This window comes from Canis lupus, chromosome 12 (assembly GCF_048164855.1).
Source record: "Canis lupus baileyi chromosome 12, mCanLup2.hap1, whole genome shotgun sequence".
NCBI classification, from domain to species: Eukaryota; Metazoa; Chordata; class Mammalia; order Carnivora; family Canidae; genus Canis; species Canis lupus.
This window is the reverse complement of record NC_132849.1, coordinates 9,510,119-9,528,174: the sequence shown is the minus strand read 5'-3', so window position 1 is coordinate 9,528,174 and position 18,056 is coordinate 9,510,119. Positions and strand designations below refer to the sequence as shown.

At 36.8% G+C, this 18,056-nt stretch overlaps 1 protein-coding gene across 4 annotated transcripts in view; it reads right to left on the bottom strand.

Annotated features, from left to right (window-relative positions):
* SPAG17 (sperm associated antigen 17) overlaps positions 1–18,056 on the bottom strand; it is a 219,701-nt gene extending 201,645 nt beyond the window's left edge. For 2 of the 4 annotated variants that reach the window (XM_072769594.1, XM_072769598.1), the window contains exons 1-2: positions 17,837–18,055; positions 5,744–5,819 (exon numbers count right to left, since the gene is read on the bottom strand). In XM_072769594.1, coding sequence (XP_072625695.1) covers positions 5,744–5,819; positions 17,837–17,943 — 183 coding nt within the window. In that variant the 5' untranslated portion in view covers positions 17,944–18,055. Of the gene's footprint in view, positions 1–5,743; positions 5,820–17,836 lie in introns of all 4 variants that reach the window. The other 2 variants (XM_072769595.1, XM_072769597.1) reach the window with 2 other exon arrangements.

Sequence of the window (18,056 nt, the reverse complement as noted above, 5' to 3'; positions counted from 1 at the left end):
TTTCAATCCAAGCTAGGTTGTACAGTATTTTCTGTTGAATTAATTTAAAACAATATGTCAAGCACAACTATTCTGTTTCTACATATTTATTTGTTTGAAAACTTTCATTGACCAAATTAAGCTGGATGATTTTAAGGACTTTTTTAGGAGCTTAAATTCAAAGTAGAGTGGAAACTTTCAACTTTACTTTTGCTGGAGCACTGGCTTCTATAATATAAGAATAGTTAGAGATGGTGATGAGGACAACAAACAGAAAAAGCAAAAGGAAAAATCCTAAAGAAGCTGAAAGCAAACTTTCAGGGAAGCTGCAATCAGATAAGTGAAGTGACTCTTTGTGGTGTATGCATGGAGGATGAGCTGTTTTCCTCAGCTGTTTTGGTGGTGTGCTAATGAGGTTACAGCCAGAGTCCAGTTCCTATATGGATTTCATATAACTAGAAATTCTGCTCCACATGACCAAAACTTTTGTACTCTAGACAAGATTGCTCATTACAGAACACAAGAGGGACTAAGCAAAAAAACAGGTCATCATTACTTTTAACATCACACTTAAAAAAATATTTTATGTATTTATTTGAGAGAGAGAGCACAAAACAGAGAGGGGCAGAAGAAAAGGGAGAAGCAGGCTTCCAGCCCAGCAGGGAGCCCAATATGGGTCTCTATCCCAGGACTCTGAGATCATGACCTGAGCCAAAGGCAGACGCCCAACTGACTGAGCCACCCAGATGCCCCAACTTTCAACATAACTGAAAGCATATGCCCTTCTGATGCAAAGTGTCATCTTCATCCCAAAGAGTAATACAGTGTAATATATCTATAGTTATTTCCATAACAAGGGTTGAAAATATGGTAATAATAAACCATTTTTTTCCAGAAACATTTTCCTAAGTTGGTGCTAAATGTGTAAGATATGAAAGATAAGATAAATGATAGGCATTCTTTAATGTTTGGCTTTGTAATTACAATTAAAAGTGTAAATAAAGGACCCATTTGTATCCTTGTTCAGTCTCCTAAATATCTGATATGAAGATAGAAGTGGTTGAACTCAGTATTCCTAACCTTAACCTAGTTTAACCAAAACTCAAATATTATATTCACTTAGGGGTTCATATACATTTTTAGAGATCATATGTTTTTTCATTGGTGTTTATATAATTTGGAGGGCTCATTCTCCATTTCTACTCAATACATGCCACCTAAGAAACTATTATATTGCCTATGCCACCCAGGGCTACACACTAGAACCATATTTAACAGAAGATGTAATAAGAACAACACAAAGAATAATGGTTGTGGGGATGAGGACAAGGGGAGGCCAGGAAACAGAATTTATTTAATTTTAGAGAGCATTTCACAAGTTTTAATACCCCAAATATTGAGTTACTACGGAAGTAGAGGAAATGTTTTGTCATGGTTAGACAACTAGCTTAAAAACAAAGGTAAGGTTAAGCAGGCACTTCTCTGGACAAAGCAGTTTTAACAGTGGGGAACTCTAGGGATCATTCTTGGAAAGGTCTCAGTTAACTGCTTTTATACAAGATAGGAAAACAGATTAGAGTGAAGTCTAAAATTGTGGCATTCAGTGCTGGGAGATTTCTTTTTTGTCATTTAGTTTAATTCCTTTATTGTACAGATAGAAAAACCTATGACATCTTGGTCAAGATGACACCAAAGAAGCATGTTCTGATTTCCAGACAATGGGCCTTCCTCTGCCACCCTGCCTTATCTTCATTATCAAATGTTGTGACAATGACACTGTGCCATTAAACACTGCAGGAGGATTTCACAAAGCTCTCTGAGCTAAGCAAGGACATATGTCAGATGAGAGATTCAGTGCGGGAAGTCTAAGTGAATGCTTTGTGGAAAATGTAAATTAATCACAAGTTTAGAGGCTTTGGTGATCAGTTATAGAAAATATGTCGATATGCAATGCTTTCCATTACCGTCAGCCTAATGCACTTTAGATCTATTGAAAGGCCTTTGCTCATTGTATCGGTGGAAAAAAAGGTAGGAATCAAATAGAAAACATTACCCTATCATTGCACAAAACCAGAGTGTCTTGATTCTTGGAAAGTTGTGTTGAGTTTTAGGCATAAAACCTAAAAAAGGATTGAATAGCTGGAAAGATCCACAGAATGGCAAATAAACTAGTCATGAGGAAGGAGGGGCTTCAGTGGAAGGATTGAGTAAAACAAGCCTAGGATAGAGAGGGGGAAAAATATAAAATATACAGTATGTCTTAGTCTCTTCAGGCTGTTATAATGGAATACCAGACTTGATGGCTTATAAATAACAGACGTTTATTTCTGAGAGTTCCAGGAACTTCTGCAGCAGGGTCTGTGGATCTGGGCTGTGTCATGGCAGGTAGCAAGGCCAGGATGCAGTATTTAGTAAGCATTCTGGGCTTCTGGAGGATCCCAGTTAATCATCACCCTCAACATCAAACTATTGCTTCTAACTTGTTTTGCTTTTACCTTTATTTTTAATTTTTAAATTTTTTTAAATTTTTAATTTTTTTTTAAGTAGGCTCCATGTCCAATGCAGCGCTTGAACTCATGATCCTAAGATCAAGACCTGAGCTGAGATCAAGAGTTGGACACTCAATTGACTGAGCTACCCAGGCATCCCACTGTTTACTTTTATTTTGATTATAGTACAATGCAATTCTGTGTGTATAGTTTTTTATACACAAATTTATGGTAAATATTTTAAATGGAAACCTACAATGAAGAGACTTCAAAGTCTGGGTATGTTTCTAAAATTTCTTTTAAGTATCATGAATAGGTAAATATTCTGGATTTTCATGAGATCAAAGAAGAAAACAGTAATCAGCCACAACCTGAGGCATGTTCTGATATAGCACAAAAACCATTACAGCATTAAAATGCTTGTATTTCTAAAATGAAAACAACTTGATTCTTTCAACATAAAAATCTGATTAACTTATTCAAGTAATATAAATGTTGGATGGAAATAGAACTCAGAGGTTGTGTTGTTAACAGTTGAACAGGTGAAACAGTTTTTAAAATTAAACTGTCTATCATGTTTTGTTAAAGGTCATGATTCTAACAAAGAAAATCTGCAATCATTAATGAAGTTTAAAGAACACAATAAATCAGTCTCATGCACTAACGTGCTTAAAATAAAAACGTTTTTTATAAAAGTGTGTCAATAAGATAATTACAAAATATTTTTAAATATATCATCAGAACTTTTAACACCATCTATTATGTAAACATAATTAAACATTATCAGACATGAAATACTTAGTTTAACTTTGAAAAATAATTTGTATGGGTATATCACAGCAATGTAGCCTCATGGTTTTGACTGTGGCAAAGCATTTATCTACTGAAATGATAAAGCAACCTTTTAGAAAAAATAGAAATCAAACTAGTAAAATTCTAATCACTATTGGTAGAGCTTTAAAAGTTTCATGTAAAGATGTTTTGATAATACCTAATATGCAACATTCAAGTAACCGAAAATGGTTGGGTATTTTTTGTTGATCTGGTGGAATAAGATAGAAAAGCATCTGTTTTATCTCAAACTATTTCAGTGGGTACTAAGAAAAATGGTTTCACTGAGAAGGATTCACATGAAAACAGTGCCGGAGAGGTAACATGGAGAAAGTCTGGAGTTTCAATCAACAATTTTGAAGAACGTTCTAGAGGTTTTGTTTTCGTCCCAACTCAATACATTCAACATAGTCAGCTGCCGCAACAAAAGATGTATACCAAATAAATCAGTATTAGTATCTTCTTTATAAATTTTCTATTTATTGCCATGTATTAAACAAACACCAGAGATAAATAATCAATCTGAAGAGAGTTCAGGATTGTATATTAGAGAAATGCTAGGACTCCAATGGGCAAACTATAGAACTAGAGCTGCAGCCACTGAGAGGAAATCATGCCAGGTCTGTGTGTTCATTTTAATGTGAATCATGAAGTGGGAGTTGTTAAATATTTGAAAAATGCAATTAGCTTTTAGGCATTTGGCTTTAATGAGATATTCTACTAGAAATTTCAGTACCTTCTTTAGCTTTACAAGAGAGAAATGAAAATATGTTGCCCATTTAAAATTAAGAAAGCATCCTATAAAAGAGAAGCAGAAGATATATACAAACAAATGAATAAAGGATACACTTTGAAACAAAACTAAATAATTATAAGAGGAAAACTGTTATACTGTCTAACAAATTGTACAGAAATGGGTTTATTATTTTATGACAAAAATGAAAAGTATGATGAATTATTAACCTCTTCCAATTTATTCAATCCTAAACTTTAGCCACATTATGTATGCTAACCAAGTAGGTTTAGGGTGATCAAAAATTAATAAAATTAAGCCAACTGATTAAATATGACATTCTAAGAAATGGTTTTGTGACTTAAGTGATAATAAAGAAATTAAGTATATAAAAACTCAGTATTATGAAGACTAGAAAAAATTTTGACATAATTATTAAAAGTTCAAAAGTTAGATTTATAAGAAGTGCAAAAGCATAATTGATTACTTTTAACATGATGTACAATATTGATATTGAGAGAAATTCTCTACATACAGAGAACTACAAATTACCTAATGACTACCAATTTAAAAGGAAAGTTACAGGAAGAGCCTGCATACATTCTTCATGTCACCTTATGACTTAGAGAAAGGCAACTTTTAGGACATGAAAACCATCAACCAAAGGCAGAAACAACACTTCTGAAAACCAACAAATGATTTTGAAATCATTAGAAAAATTATATGACTGATAAGTATTAAAAATTATACCATCTGGCAAGGAGTTTCATAAGGTATATATACTTTAGTTTTTATAGAGAATAAAAAGTGATTTTTAATTTTTTAATTTTTATTTTATTTTTTTAAAGATTTTATTTATTTATTCATGAGACACACACACAGAGAGAGAGAGAGAGAGAGAGGCAGAGACACAGGCAGAGGGAGAAGCAGGCTCCATTCAGGGAGCCTGAGGTGGGACTCGATCCTGAGTCTCCAGGATCGCGACCTGAGCCAAAGGCAGGCGCTAGACTGCTGAGCCACCCAAGGATCCCCAATTTTTTAATTTTTAAAATGTATATGTTGATTTACATTTAATTGTGACAACATATTTTTAAAATTTTCACCCCTGGATGAAGAGGCAAGAAGGAAGTTGGAAGACTATTATAATAGTGTTGGAAGTTATGAGGGGTGAGAAAGAAAGAATTGAAATAGGTAACAATAGCAGGACGTGTTACCAGTTGAAAATTAGAAGAGGAGTTACTAGAGTGTTTATTTCAATGAACAGGATAGTTCCAGTTTTAAATATATTGAGTTTGAATATGTGTAACATCCGTGTGAAAATATATATAAAAGAATAATAACAATAATTATTATATGATCATATGATAAAATAATAATTATTATTAGGGCTACATAGTGTTCTTTCAGATACTTTATTTGATTTTCATACTACTCCAGTAAATATAGTAATATTATTATTACTAGGAGCTCCTCCTTATTGAGCCCCTACTATTCCTCCATTCAGCAACGCTATTTGAGCCTCTCTATATGTCAGCAGGGTAACTCCCTGCCTTCATGGAGGAAAACAGAGAATAATAAAATATATGTAAAGTAGAAAGTCAGGAACAGAGTCAGGGTTAAGTGGATGGAATGTGATGGTGTGGTTTAAGTAGGATGATCAGGAAAGGAAATATTTGAACAGAATCTTGAAAGGAGAGCAAGAGTGACTCACGTGATTATCTTGGGAAAGGTCATTCTGGGCAGAGGGCTCAGTAAGAGCAAAGATGACAATGTACTCTCTGATGGATCTGAAGATCAGCAAAAAAAGGCCAGTAAAATTCCAGATGAAGTCAAAGTAGTTGGCAGAGAATGCACACATAAGTGTCTTCAAGGCCATGGTAGGACATCTGAATTTTACTCTAAGTGTTACATATTAAAAGAACCACTCTAGCTCTGTATGGTAACGAGACTCTAGGTCAGCAAAAATGGGAGAAAGACACCAAATTCTGAAGCTCTTGAGCTACTTGCAGCTTAGGCAGATGATGATGGCTTGGACTAGGATGTAACAATGGAGGTGGTACCAACAGGATGGATTTTAAATACACCTCCAAGGTAGAACCAATAGGATTTACTAAAAGTTAATTATGAGGTGCATAAAAGGTGTAAAACACTTATAACTGCAAGATTTTTGGCCCTAGTGATTCACTAGGTGAATGGTGAGACCACTCACTGAGAAGATGAAGAGCAGGTTTGAAAGGGAAAACCTGAGGTTTGGGTTTGGACATGTGAAGCCTGAAATACTATGCACTAGATGCCTTTAAATCCTTTCAACAATCGTCCTAATATCTGCAAGGGAGGTATGAACACTGTCCCTGTTTTATGGTTGCAAAAATTAAGGCTTTGAGATTTTCTTCAATTTACGTTCTTATAACCAATGGGTTGGGATTAATCCTAGAGCTCAAAGGAGAAAACAGGCCAGGAGGCGGAGACAGTAAAATGCATTCAATGTATTTAATTCAAAAGTATCTCTTGAAGATCACTATGTACTTATATATCACTCTTAGTAAGTGCTATGACCAGGAATTAAGTATGTTAACCTTTTGCTACCTTCCAGAAATTTGCAGTGTTGTAAGGGAACATAGATATAGTAGATGATGCTGAAACTGTTGGCCCACACCTCAAAGTAGGATAGCAGTAAAGATAATCATCACTGGAGTAGTTTAATAGAAGGAGAAAAGTCAGTGAGGGACAGAACTGTGTGACTTGAGCTTCTTTCTGGAAGATATGAAGGAGGATTTTAATGAGAAGGAGCTGGATGGTCTTTAGGCCAGGAACCTGCATGGGTATAGTCACTATGTGCCTGGGGATACTACAGAGACCATTCAACTGGAGTAGAAAGAGAAAAAGATGGATGGGCAGAGAAAGGCCAAATTAGACAGGGCCATGAAAGCCAGGCAGAGCATCTTGGATTTTATCCCATGGGTATCTGGGAGCCAATGATGGTTTCTAAGGCTAAAGCTGAAACATGGTTAACGTGCACCATTTCTTAACTAAAATTTTCCTAGAGGGTTGCCAAGCTCATATTGGCAACATTTATATTTTACTTATATTTAATATTTTTCATTTGCAATAAGTGATCACATATAACATCTAGGTAGATATTTTGACATGCTAATTCCTTTTGGTTCCAAATTCACTCAAATAATACATTTTTGTCCAAAAAGGAGAAATTATAATGTGAGGTTATGAAAAGTCCATTTCCCTCTTAACATTCTTCCTAGCAACTCAGTTGTTTTTGTTGGCTTTTATTAAAACAACCTTTGTGTGAACTGGCAATTTGTTTTGTAAATATCAATGAAAGCATATTTCAGAAAATATAGTAATAAAAACCAACCCAATTTCAGAAATATGCTTGCTGCCAGACATCAGTCTTCAGCTCATATTATGAGTATTTCCAGTAAGTCTTAAATACACATTAACATGAGAAATAGCTCCCTGTTTAAGATCAAAAAAGTTGAAAAATCCTTCACTGCCTCTCAAACACAGTTTAAGGATTCTGCCCAATAAAATGTATTTCCCTTTTTGATAAAATATATTTGTAATGGTTCAAGCAGTTCATTTTAATTGAACATTTTCCTCTCAAAAAAACAGACTTTAACTTAGTTTATTATCATCTTAATATCTGTATGTTTTATAACTTTGTTTAAGAGGTCTGGGATATTAATATTTCAGCAATACCTATCTTGAATCCTTATCCACCTTGTTAAATCTTTAACAAGAATTATAAACTTTGCCCAAGACTGGAGGGAGCTCTATTACTATTTTTCAAATGTGCACAACTCAGCTATTGTTACTAAACTACATTTAATAAGAGAAAAATACTATTCCTCAACTGAAGTACAATAAGGAGAGACCACTAACTAAATGTTTCGAAGAACTTTCATTTAATATCTACTGGCTGGCAGATGAAATATCTGAGAAGTGAAACAGCATCATTGCATAGTTGTTTTCTGGGCACTGTCATAATCGTGTTATGTATCTGTTGTGATGCTTTTTTATGTAAATGCTTTCTGTCCCTTCCTTTTCTCTTAGAACACATCTCCACTGTCTACTAACTGTCCTGGTTTCCACAGTATAGATTTATTCCTATTTCAAAGTAAATCAATGAACTAATTCCAATAATATACTTTGAGTGTGATACCATGTGCCTACAACCATGCTAGTTATTATGAGGTAGGTACAAGGAATAGAAAGATGTGATTTGCTGTGAGGCAGCTCACATTATACTTGTGCTCTATAAACCATGAATAGATAGCACATAATTCAAGGCATTCTGTGACTAAGTACTGAATTATAAGATAAAGCCTAGAGCCAAAGTGAGAGTGGATAAATCACTGCATGTCTAAGAACCAGACCTTGAAATGCTTGGGTTGTCAGTGATGTGAAAGGGGCAGGTTAGCCCAGATACCCTGGGAGTCTCCACCTCTGAGTGAGCATACTAAAGAAGGGCACTACCATGTATAACATCAAATTTTGTCTTTGATGCAAATATCCCTACTTACTTGAGAAGTATCATACATTTAAATGTATAAAAACACACACTGAAAATGAAAATATGGAAGTTGGAAACAAGACCTCCTGACTCTCAGTAAGGACCTCAATATATGATGGTAGGTGTTCCCAAACATTTTTAAGCATATAGATATTCATATTAAAGAGGAACTGAAGTCTTAATCAAGAAGTAACATCTTAGTGATAAATGTAAGGCAAATAACAATAAGTGTCTAGTCCCTTAAGTTGGGTATTAGGGACCTAAAGTCAGTGTATTAGAAGAGCGAAACTGGCTGGGTTAAAGAGTATGTGGATTGCCATAAACTCTTTTGCTCTTTTTTTAATGGTTTTTTTTTTTTTTTTTTTTTTTTTTTTTTGTGGTGGGTCACAATATGTAAATGGAATAATTGCTATGCCTAAAGATGGCCTCATGAATTATGGCTGCCATTCTGCTACACATAAAAATGAGAACTAAAACCAGGAACAAATGAAAAGAAATAACTATCCTCAGATAATCTGAAAAAATGAAAGGATTTAACAAAATTAGCAAAATCCCCAAAACTCTACCTGTGAGATATGTAAATCAATGCAAACTTTGGGCACTGGCACTGTGCTAGTGAAGAACACATTTGGTTTTGTGAAGAACACATTTGAGACAAATGTCCATAATATCTTAATGGGAAAAAAAAAAGGATTCTTACTGGCATTCTGAATATTTTCTATAGTGTTATCATGCTGTCACTTACTGTCAAAAACATCGTAAAGTTCTTTTATCCTGTGTTGACACAAAAGTTCTGACCATAACACAAAATTCCAATTGAAATACAGATAGCTCAGTCATTTTGAAGCTATCTGACATTACCCAGAGACAAGCCTTTTTTATTTTTTTTTTATTGGAGTTCAATTTGCCAACATATAGCATAACACCCAGTGCTCATCCCGCCAAGTGCCCCCCTAACTGCCCATCACCCAGTCACCCCAACCCCAACCCAAATGAACTCTGTTCATTTCCCGGAGTTAGGAGTCTCTCATGTTTTGTCACCTTCACTGATATTTTCACTCATTTTCTCTCCTTTCCCCTTTATTCTCTTTCACTATTTTTTATATTCCCCAAATGAATGAGACCATATAAAGTTTGTCCTTTTTGGATTGACTTATTTCACTCAGCATAATACCCTCCAGGTCCCTCCACATCTAAGCAAATTTGTCGTTTCTAGTGGTTGAGTAATATTCCATTGTGTATCTAGACCACATCTTTATCCATTCATCTTTCGATGGACACCGAGGTTCCTTCCACAGTTTGGCTATTGTGGACATTGCTGCTAGAAACATCGGGGTGCAGGTGTCCCGGCGTTTCATTGCATCTGCATCTTTGGGGTAAATCCCCAGCAGTGCAATTGCTGGGTCATAGGGAAGGCCTATTTTTAACTCTTTGAGGAACCTTCACACAGTTTTCCAGAGTGGCTGCACCAGTTCACATTCCCACCAATAGTGCAAGAGGGTTCCCCTTTCTCCACATCCTCTCCAACATTTGTGATTTTCTGCTTTGTTAATTTTCCCCATTCTCACTGGTGTGAGGTGGTATCTCATTGTGGTTTTGATTTGTATTTCCCTGATGGCAAGTGATGTGGAGCATTTTCTCATGTGCATGTTGGCCATGTCTACGTCTTTCTCTGTGAGATTTCTGTTCATATCTTTTGCTCATTTCATGATTGGATTGTTTGTTTCTTTGCTGTTGAGTTTAATAAGTTCTTTATAGATCTTGGAAACTAGCCCTTTATCTGATACGTCATGTGCAAATATCTTCTCCCATTCTGCAGGTTGTCTTTTAGTTTTGTTGACTGTTTCTTTTGCTGTGCAGAAGCTTCTTATCTTTTTTTTAAATTTTTATTTATTTATGATAGTCCCAGAGAGAGAGAGAGAGAGAGAGAGGCAGAGACCTAGGCAGAGGGAGAAGCAGGCTCCATGCACCGGGAGCCCGATGTGGGACTCGATCCCGGGTCTCCAGGATCGCGCCCTGGGCCAAAGGCAGGCGCCAAACCGCTGCGCCACCCAGGGATCCCCCAGAAGCTTCTTATCTTGATTAAGTCCCAATAGTTCATTTTTGCTTTTATTTCTCTTGCCTTCATGGATGTATCTTGCAAGAAGTTGCTGTGGCCAAGTTCAAAAAGGGTGTTGCCTGCGTTCTCCTCTAGGATTTTGATGGAATCTTGTCTCACATTTAGATCTTTCATCCATTTTGAGTTTATCTTTGTGTATGGTGCAAGAGAATGGTCTAGTTTCATTCTTCTGCATGTGGATGCCCAATTTTCCCAGCATCATTTATTGAAGAGACTGTTTTTTTTCCAGTGGATAGTCTTTCTGGCTTTGCCAAATATTAGTTGACCATAAAGTTGAGGGTCCAATTCTGGATTCTCTAGTCTGTTCCATTGATCTATGTGTCTGTTTTTGTGTCAATACCACACTGTCTTGATGACCACAGCTTTGTAGTACAACCTGAAATCTGGCATTGTGATGCCCCCAGATATGGTTTTCTTTTTAAATATTCCCCTGGCTATTCGGGTCTTTTCTTATTCCACACAAATCTTAAGATGATTTGTTCCAACTCTCTGAAGAAAGTCCATGGTATTTTATAGGGATTGCATTAAATGTGTAAATTGCCCTGGGTAGCGTTGACATTTTCACAATATTAATTCTTCCAATCCTTGAGCATGGAGTATTTTTCCATCTCTTTGTGTCTTCCTCAAGATCTTTCAGAAGTGTTCTGAGTTTTTAGGGTATAGATCCTTTACCTCTTTGGTTAGGATTATCCTTAGGTATCTTATGCTTTTGGGTACAATTGTAAATGGGATTGACTCCTTAATTGACTCCTTAATTTCTCTTTCTTCAGTCTCATTGTTAGTGTATAGAAATGCCACTGATTTCTGGGCATTGATTTTGTATCCTGCCACACTGCCGAATTGCTGTATGAGTTCTAGCAATCTTGGGGTGGAGTCTTTTGAGTTTTCTATGTACAGTATCATGTCATCTGCGAAGAGGGAGAGTTTGACTTCTTCTTTGCCAATTTGAATGCCTTTAATGCCTTTTTGTTGTCTGATTGCTGAGGCTAGACTTCTAGCACTATGTTGAATAGCAGTGGTGAGAGTGGACATCCCGAGACAGGACTTTTGCAGTCTGTAAGCTCCTATAAGTAATGGCTATGTTGTTTGGACAATTGTGGAAAATTTGCTTAAATTGTCATGAACAAAGCTTCTATTAATCTCTACTTTCTCAGCCTTTCTCAGACATATAGTAGGCTTGGAATAAATGAAAAAATCAGAATTGATTACAAATTCTCTTAGACCACAGTGACATCAACAAAATAGGAGACTAGGCAGTTATGTGCCCTCTGTACCCCCTGGAAACATGAAAGAACAACTAAAGACTGACTAAAATAACTCTATAGGAGCTCTGAAACCAAAGACCGAAGGCAACCAAGTGAACGCCCAATCAAGAAAAAGCCACATTCAATATGGTAGTAAATTTTGTTGCACTTGTATTGTCCCTTGTGGCACCCTTTCTCCACATGAAGGGACAGCCTTTTCAACAATTGGTGCTGGGAAAACTGGATATTTCATGCAAAAAGAATATTAAGTTGGATTAATATTAATATTAATATTAATATTAAGTTGGATCCTTACCTTACATCATATACAACAAAAATTAACTAAAAATGGACCACACATCTACACGCAAGATTAAGACCATAAAAATCTTAGAGGAAAACATAGCAAAATAGCTTTGTGACCCTGGATTTGGTAGTGATTTCTCGGATGTGACACCAAATGCACAGGCAGCAAAAGCAAAATTAGATAAATTGAACATGTTCAAAATTAAAAACTTTGTGCATCAAAGGACACTGTCAACAGAGTTGAGAGGAAATACAGAGAAAAGAAAAAAATATTTGCAAATCATATATCTCATAATGGTTTAGTATCCAGAATATATAAATTGTCCTATAATTCAATAGTAAAAAAACTCAACAACTCCATGAAAAACATTGGCAAAAGGGAGCACCTGGGTGGTTCAGTCAGTTAAGTGTCTTGACTTCAGCTCAGGTCATAATCTTGGGGTTCTAGGATAGAGCTCCATGTTGGTTTCCCTATTCAGTGGGGGGTCTGCTTCTCCTTCTCTCTCTGCTCCTTCCTCCACTTGTGCTCTCTCTCAAAAAAGTAAATAAATAAATGTAATCTTAAAAAAAATTGGCAAAAGAAGATACACAATTTGGGGCACCTGGGTGGCTTAGTCCATTGGGCCTTAGACTCTTGGTTTTGACTCGGACCATGATCTTAGGGTCCTGGGATTGAGCTGCAGTGGGGCTCCACATTCAGCACGGAGTCTGCTTGAGCTTCTCTCCTTCTGCCCCTTCCCACTCTTGAATACATGCTCTCTCTCTCAAATAAAGTCTTAAGAAAAGATATACAATTGGCCAAAAGTATATAAAAAGATGTGTGATATCACTAATCATTAAGGAAATGCAAATTAAAACTACAATGAAATACCACTTCACATTCATTAGGATGGCTGAATATATATAAATATAATTTAATATATATTAATAAATATAAATATATGAATACATCAGAATATAAATACATTCTGATATACATATATATGTATATATATATATATATATATAAATTTTATAAGTATTGGTGGAGATGTGGACAAATTGGGACACTTGTGCATTTATGGTAGGAACATAAAATGGTATAGTCACTGTGAAAAATGTTATGGCAGCTCATCAAAAATTTAAACATATGGGACTCAGTGGTTGAGCATCTGCCTTTGGTTCAGGGTGTGATCCTGGGATCCAGGATCGAATCCCACATGGGGCTCCTTGCGGGGAGTCTGCTTTTCCCTCTGCCTGGGTCTCTCCCTCTCTCTCTCTGTCTGTGTCTCTTATGAATAAATAAATAAAATCTTTAAAAAATCTTCAACATAGAATTACCATACTATCCAGCAAGCCCTACTTCTAGATATATACTCAGAAAAAATTAAATATAGGGACAGGGACTCAAACAGAGTTTTGTACACACATATTAATAGCATCCTTATTCACAATAGCCAAGAATTGGAAGCAAATCAATGCCTGGCAATGGATACATAGATAGATAAAATGTATTCTGTACATACAATGGAATATTATTCAGACTTAAAAACAGGGCAATCTAAATACATACTACAACATGAAAGAACCTTGAGGACATTGTGCCAAGTGAAATAAGCCTGTCACAAAAAGACAAGTACTGAATAATTACATTTACATAAAATACCTAAAGTAGTCAAATTCATAGAGACAAAAGATGGAATGATGGTTGCCAGCAGCCAGTGAGAGAAAGGTATAGGGAATTCTTTAAAGGGTATAGTTTCAATCAGGGAAGATGAAAGAGGTCTGCAGATAGATGGTAGTGATGGTTGATGGTTAAGTAACATGAATGTACTTAATGCCACATTCAAAAATGGTTGAAATGGCAAATTTCATGTTACCACATTTTATTGCAATAAAAAAAATAACAAATAAAAATATCTTAGACCAGAATGTCTCCAGATAGCACCTTCAGTCACCGAATGCTTAGGTTAACACCTCTTCCTTTCACTGTGGCCAATAGAGGCTGCCTTGACAGTTGCATGGAAAGATTTTATCTTTAAAAGCATCTTTAACTCCCTAATGCTGCTGGAGATCATAAATACAATGTCTACGTCACATACAAGCCCACACTAAGTTGTATTTTTATAATTTTATTGCCAATTATTGCCAGTACCTAAATATTTTCTTTTTATCTAATTTGAGGTGTGATAGTTCATGTATATTAACAAGATAAATGTTTTGCCACATAGATAGCAAAGTTAGTAAATGACCATTTGATTGATGGAATTAATTCTGGAGCAATGTATACCAGAAGCAGTCTGATCTACATTTCTCTTTCTTTTCTTTCTCTTTCTTTCTTTCTTTTCTTTCTTTCTTTCTTTCTTTCTTTATTTCTTTCTTTCTTTCTTTCTTTCTTTCTTTCTTTTTCTTTCTTTCTTTTCTTTCTTTCTTTCTTTCTTTCTTTCTTTCTTTCTTTCTTTCTTTCTTTCTTTCTTTCTTTCTTCCTTTCTTTCTCCTTCCTTCCTTCCTTCCTTCCTTCCTTCCTTCCTTCCTTCCTTCCTTCGTCTTTCTTTCTTTCTTTCTTTCTTTCTTTCTTTCTTTCTTTCTTTCTTTCTTTCTATCTTTCTTTCTTTCTTTCACAAGAGAGCAAGCACAAGCAGAGGGAGTGGGAGAAAGAGAAGCAGACTCCCCGATGAGCAGGGAGCCCAGCAGACAGGCTCCTGAGAGCCTGAGATCAGGACCCAAACCCAAGGCAGACACTTAACTGAGCCACCCAGGTGTCCTTCTCTATCTCAATTTAAACATCCCAGATTTATTTAAGTCATGTATATTGATCTCCTTACCTAAAATAATCATCTTCCTTCATTCTACCTCCTTGAATTCTACTCAGTCTTTAGGGCCTAGCTAATGGCAAATTATTTTACAAAAAATTTCCTGACAATCCTAGCCCACATTCATCTTCCTAACTTCTAGTCTCTATTTAGTTATTTAGTGCTTAGTAACAAATATCTTGCGTTATTTGCTATCTTTTGTGTTTTAGAACCAACTGAAGTGTACTGAAAAATTAGCAACTGCGGGGGTCTGGGTAGCCCAGTCTGTTGAGAGTCTGACTCTTGGTTTTAGCTCAGGTCATGATCTCAGGGTCCTGAGACTGAGCCCTGTGTCCCACTGTGTAACTTAGTGCAGAGTCTGCTTGAGATTCTCTTCTCTCTCTCTCTCTCTCCCTCTGCCACTTCCCCCCAACTCTCTCGTTCTCAATAAATAAATAAATAAATCCTTATTTAAAAAGATTTTATTTATTTATTCACGAGAGACACACACACAGAGGCAGAGACACAGGCAGAGGGAAAAGCAGGCACCATACAGGGAGCCTGTTGCTGGACTCGATCCAGGGGTCTCCAGGATCACGCCCTGAGCCGAAGGCAGACACTTAACCGCTGAACCACCCAGGCATCCCAATAAATAAAATCTTAAAAAAAAAAAAAAAAAGAGCAATTAGTTCAGCTGGAAAGGATAGCCCAAAATACCATTACAAAGTAAATTTGTCAAAACCAAGTTATAAACTTGTTGATCTCTTTAAAGTCTAATGCAGCTGCATGTGAACACCAGTTCAAAATTACTACTGATATGAGTTCTTTAATCAGTTAATTCTAAAAACTGGCTTATGGGAGACTGAATTTCCCTTTCTCTTATCCCTAACACACACACACACACACACACACACACACACACACCACACAGAACACACATTCTCAACTATACATACTGGCAACAATGTTTCTATAAGTAGCAATTATACAGAAAGAAACTTTGGGTGCCAAGGCAAAACATTTTTTGAGTACCCACTACCTGCAAAACACTTTGCTAAACCCTGTGAATAAGGAATTCACACCTCTCTCATCATCTTTAGCCCAAATTCAGAGTCTATTACATTGGTGGTTAAGGCATGCCTCAGGACATTGGACCTCTGGGTTAATCCAGGAATTTTTCTCTTGGAGCAGATGTGAAATGAAACTGAGGGGAAAAAAAAAGTAGGAGAGGAAGTGGAGCACAGTTGTCTTCCCCTGCTTTAAAAAACCATGTATTTAACAAACTGAAGAGTTTCAGCCTTTGTAGTTAAGACTACCTATTACCTTGAGTTCAAATTCTTTCTTTTAATATATAAGATTTATTGAAATTTTACTGTTTGAGCAGAACCGAGAAAGCTGAATATTATTTCAGGTTTTCAAGCCATAAGGAAAAATAGTGTTTCTAGGTTTTCCATTCAACTAGGAAAATTATAGCTTCATATTTGCAACACTAAAGCTAATGCAGTGTCAGCACCTCCATCAAATTCTGTTGTTCAGCAGTTTATAATTCAAGCAGAAAGTTTCACTCCAAGCCCAAACTTGGCCTACACAATCTCAAAGAAAATGGAGAAAAAGTTATTTTGGCTAGTGCTGACTTATAAAAGCAAAAGAGAGGGTGCTTTTACAGAATATTTTGAAAAACAACTTTCAGAATTTGAGAATGTCACTGAGAATTACTGAGCTGACATCCTTCTTTCTTAAAGTCATAGATATAACCCCAAATTCCATGACATCATGTCAACATTAGCAGTATCTTAACTACTTTCATGAAATTTTTCACCAGGTGGAATTCCATATCAGATGGAATTACTGTTCTTAGAGAAAAAAAATGCAGGAGAAAATAAGGACAAAAAAGACTTTGGATATATTTTCCTTTAAGTATGGATTCTTTAGTGCAAAGTCCACACATACAGAAAATGAAAAATATCTTTTTTCTAGTTTTTAACATACATTGGAATGGCAGGCTGGAATTCTCAGAAGCAACCTTTCTCCATCCAAATGTTAACTTGGATCTAGAAACAACTAAGTGTAGAAGTGGATTCCTAGCAACAGGTGAGAAGAGCTATTGGCTCCCCAATGAACTAAATGTTGGTAGGTGTGATGGGATGGGGAGCTAGCCTGGTCGGGATGCTGTGCAATTGGAAGTCATGTGGCAGGTTGGTTACAAACTGCCTGATGCTTTTTTGCCACCCTGTGGCTGAATCTAGCAGCCAATCCCTCAGTACTCCAATCTCTTACAAAACCTGCAAAATATATCAAGTCTTTGATATCGTGGAATCAGGGTACTGCATAAGAATTTCACCTTTTCCTATCCGCACAAGGCTCACTTGTACTAAATACGTTGATATCTTAGCTACTCCACCTCTCTTTGCCAATAGTATTCAGTGAATCTCTACTACAGGCCAGGCTACAGATGAATCAAACAGGATTTCTGTCCTTCAGGAGAGATCAAGAGGAAGCCAACAGATCATAAGACAACTCCAGTATGATTTTGGAGTGCATCTGTGCGACTTCCCTGAAGAGGATCTTGAGGTGTCAGAGCGACAGCACCTCTGTTCCCCAGCACTCAGCTTTCTCCATCCTTTGAAATCGCACTGATTCACCCAGCATCCCCTCCCTCCTCTTAACGCCCACTCTCAGCAGATGAGACCCTGGGCCCTCTAGTGGGAGGAGCGACCAGGCCTGGGAGAGCAGAAGCAAGAGGTTCTCGGAAGGGGAGGCGGCGTTGCCTGGAGGGTCTGGCGGGGCTTTGGCCGTGACAGGGTCCGAGAGGACCTACAGGGCTCAGGCTCACCTGATTGAAGTGTGCACCGATGAGCGAAGGTTCCCATATCTTAGAACTGTTGCTCGAAGTCCCGCCTTTCTCTTTCTTGGGTGCCATGCAAAGGACGGGAAGAGCATTGGCGTCTAAACTGGGCTCAGGCCCGGACTAAGCGTCCCCGCTACCATAGTAACCGGAGCCACGCCCAGGTCCTGAAGGACTTCGGCTCCCCTCCCCCAAATCTGCTCTGAAT